Genomic DNA, 3,794 nt, shown 5'->3' with positions numbered 1-3,794 from the left:
CCCCCCACCCTGCGCGGTCCTGCTCTGCCCGCGCCCCTCACGCCCGGTCCTGCCCACGGCCCCCTGCCCTGCCCACCGCCCCCTGCCCTCTGCGGGAAGTGCCGGGGTCCGCAGCCCTCACCTTGGGGCAGAGCCCTGTCTGGCCGCCCCTGAGAACCACAGCCGGCACCTCCGAGGCAGATGTACTGCAGACTTCTTTCCGCTTTGACTGTCCCAGTTTCCCAGAACGGAAACGGCTCTGTGTTTGCGTCTAAGCTACGGGTGATGCCGAGCCTGTCAGTCCTTGTTCGGAGACTTTGCCAAACGCGGTGTCCAGGGAGGACGGGACGGCCCCGCGCCAGCAGTGGTGGTCCCTGAGCCGAGGAGCGGCTGGGGGGAGCGAGCGGTGTCCTGGCTCGCGGGGAGCCTGAGCGGGAGACCCCACGCCCCTAGGACACCCCTGGGAGACAGGACACTGCCCGGAGCGCCCAGGGGACCTGGGCCCAGGGAGGAGGCCTCTGGGCCTGCCCAACCCTCCTGCAGCACCCCCAAGACTGACTGTTATGGGCCCTCCGTGGGCAGCAGCCCCACCTGGCCAAGAAAAGGGCTCCGCCTGGAGGGGTCCTCCTGCCCTGCCCCCACATTCTTGTTCACATCCATTGCGAAATAAACCCAAAGCCAGCTGCCTGCCCTGTCTCCTGCCTGGGGGCCCTCCCTGCGCCTCCCTTCTCTGCATCATCCTCCGGGGTGCAGTGCCCTCCCCCCACCCCACCCAGGTCCTCTAGCCTCTCTGCAGAGGGGCTGTCAGTCCCCTGCAGCCTTGCTGGGGCCGCAGTGTCTCAGCGTGCCTGCGGCCCGCTGACCGGCAGGGCCGCCCCAGCGATGGCGTCAGGTGGAGTCCGCACGGCCGCGCCAGCAGCGACTCCCTGAGGGCCTGGCTGGGGACGCGAGAGGCCAGTGAGGCGTCGTGTCCAGCTCCTCCGGGTGGGGGGGAGGGGCCCACCGCTCAGCTCGGCGGCCCCTGGCGGTGCGGCAGCCTGCCTCAGTTTCCCCTGCACATGGGGCGGTAATTAGACCAGCCTCCGGGGGGGTTGAATACATGTGCTAATGTAAGTAGGCAGCACTGACCCCTGACTCCCGCACCCTATGACAACCCCCTCCAGTGGCCCCGCCTCTGGGCTCCCCCAGCCCCTGAGCAATTAGTTGGCAGTACCTCAGCACCCCAGAGCTCCTGGCCGCCCGCCGCCCCTGGGGGCTGCCGCCTCCCCACAGCCGCGTGGTCTACAAGCGGCGTCCAGGGGCACCGAGTGAGGCCACTTCAGGAAATCCACCTGTAGGCTGCCCCAGGCTAGCTCCAGGAGGCAGGACTGGGCCTCGAAGATCCAGCACAGGGCAGGACTGCGGGCCTGAGGAGCAGGAGGCCACGGAGACAGAGGGGTGCTGCCTCCAGAGACCCGGCTGGGGGGCAGCAGGCTGCTGTCACAGAGCCGGGCTCCACTGGGCGGCCACGGCCAGCTTCTCCGCTGAGTCAACACCTGCACGTGAGCCCCAGAACCAGACGTGGGGCCTCTAGGAAGGCACTTTGGGGTGTGGGCTTCTCTGTGGCCCGCCCGCCCGCTGCTCTGGGGGTGTGAGGGCCGCCGTGATCAACCAGCAGGTCCGTGGCTGTCGGGTAGTGAGGGTCGGCGGCCTCCGTGGCTGCCACCTGTGGCCTGGAGTGAAGAGGCGCGTGGGGGGCTCCGGGCGCCATGCCAGGCCTGGTGTGAAGCCTGCGTGAGTGGGCGCAGCGGGCCGAGAGGCCCGGGCCGCGGCACAGGGCAGGCACCGTGGAGGTGGGCTCTGGCGGCCGCCGGAGGAAGCCCCGTGAGTAAACATTCGCCTCCCTGTCCACACCTGGTCCTGGCACCACAGGGGCTTAGAACCACACGCGTTCTGGGTTTGGGCACCACAGGCGAACAGAAACCCCGCGCACGTGTATCACCTCACAGGCCTGGGGCCCAGTGTCCCAGAGGGTCTCATGGGGCTGAGCCAGCGGGGTGCCTGCTCCTCTGAGCCGCAGGCCCCTCTCCAGCCTGCTCCAGCCTCTAGGGGCCCCCCAGCCCTTCCCGGTCCTCCAGCTGCGGTGTCTTCCTGTAACCCCTCTGCCCGACTCTCTATAAAGAGCCTCAGGAGGACACTGGCCCCAGGAATACACGACCCCCATCTCAGGGCCCTCGGCAGAGTCCTCTCCACTGATGGGGTGACTTGCTGTCTTAAGGAAAGAGAGAGGGTCCTCCTAGGGCGCAGCTCGCAGAGGCCAGCAGCAGCCACCGCTGCAGGAGCTCCAGCCCCGGCCAGGGCGGGACCCCAGGGCGCCGCAGCCCCCTCCTGTCTCCCCGCTGCCCCCTCAGCAGTGGGTTTCAGTGCACCTGCCTGTTCTGCTCCCCGCTCTGTCTCTGCTGAGGGGAGCAGCAGGCAGGTCAGGAGAGGTCTGCGGCGCCCTGGGGTCCCGCCCTGGCCGGGGCTGGAGCTCCTGCAGCGGTGGCTGTGGCAGCTTCACGTGCTGCGCTTTAACCCGAGGGCCTTGGGCTCCGGCTCTGATGGGGCCTTGAGCTGTCTTGCTTCATTTCATGTTAGCGGGGCGTCCCCTTTAGAAAAGGGGGCTGCTCTATTCACCCACTAGGCTGACGTCTGGAAGGAGCCTGTGAGGGGTTGCGAGAGTCCTCGAGAGTCCTCGGCAGAATGTCCGGAGGAGGAGGCTGCCCTGGGAGAGGAGGACAGCAGGGAGACTGGCGGACGCTTAGCGAGCCGGCTGCAGCCCCGGGGTGGGGGTGGGGGGCCCTCATTCTCTCACGCAGAGGAAGGATATTCTTTCCCATCTCTCCAACGCGGTGCATCATAGGGAAGGAGCCAGAGCCCTCCCAGGCCACTGGCCGGGCAGAATATAAACCAGGTTTCTGACTGAAAGCCCAGTCTCCTCCCGCCCTCCACGCCGGCTTCCCAGCAGGTTGGTGCCCCCGTCTCTCGCGTTCCCCCACTCCCGAGGGACGCGTGGTGCCGGGGGGCCAGGGCTCCGTCCCGCCCGGCGCCCACCGGCTGAGCAGTCCCTCTGCTTAGCCGTGCTCAGAGTGGGCTCTGGGGTTCGCTCACTCCGCGGTGGTCAGGGGCCGCTCGTGCACGTCTGGGTGGCTGCTGCCAGAGGGGTGAGGGAGAGGCGGAGACCCGGTCCCGGCACCCCCCTTCTGCAGTGTACCTGGGCCCCAGGTGCTGTCCAGGACACCTTTAGAAAGTCCCGCCATTAGAAAATAATGATAATGAGGAACCACTACGTACCAGCGACATTTTACCATTTTACGGGGCCGGAGCGGGGAAGGGGGTCAAGCCGGTGGGGGGAGGGAAGAGCAGGGACTGTGGTGATGGCACAGGCTGATCTGGCCACGGGAAGCCACCGGGATTGCAACTGAGGCACAAAACGATGGAAAAATAAACTATTAAAAAAAAAATCTCGCCATTGTCTTTTGGAAGCTCAACTGTGACTGTGTCTGGGATCTGTATTGTGTAACTCTGGCCCCTAGTTTTCTCCGCCACGCCACCCTGGCCAGGGGTTCCTCGAGGAAGCTGCAGGAACGCTGAAATGTAAGCATTTTAAAGGTCATTGCCTGAGTCACCCTGGTCGGCTCCAGTCATGCGGACAAGCCCCCGCCCAGAGGGCCATTCTGGAATGCAGCTGCCCTCCATTTCCTCGCTAGTGCCGGAGCGGCCAGGGAGGGAGCTGCCCTTCGTGTGGTGGCCCGGTCAGCTGCCTAACAGAGCGGCCTGGGGCACAGTACGGGCAG

The 3,794-nt window shown here is 66.5% G+C and overlaps 1 protein-coding gene across 1 annotated transcript in view; it reads left to right on the top strand.

Annotated features, from left to right (window-relative positions):
- MISP (mitotic spindle positioning) overlaps positions 1-3,075 on the top strand; it is a 7,660-nt gene extending 4,585 nt beyond the window's left edge. The window contains exon 4 of the mRNA XM_004688942.2: positions 3,004-3,075. Coding sequence (XP_004688999.1) covers positions 3,004-3,075 — 72 coding nt within the window. The remainder of the gene's footprint in view (positions 1-3,003) is intronic.
- Positions 3,076-3,794: the final 719 nt, after the last annotated feature.

The sequence above is a fragment of the Condylura cristata genome, unplaced genomic scaffold (genome assembly GCF_000260355.1).
Source record: "Condylura cristata isolate star-nosed mole 26May11 unplaced genomic scaffold, ConCri1.0 scaffold00025, whole genome shotgun sequence".
NCBI classification, from domain to species: Eukaryota; Metazoa; Chordata; class Mammalia; order Eulipotyphla; family Talpidae; genus Condylura; species Condylura cristata.
The sequence above is the reverse complement of the archived record's forward strand: the minus strand, read 5'-3'. Positions and strand labels throughout refer to the sequence as shown.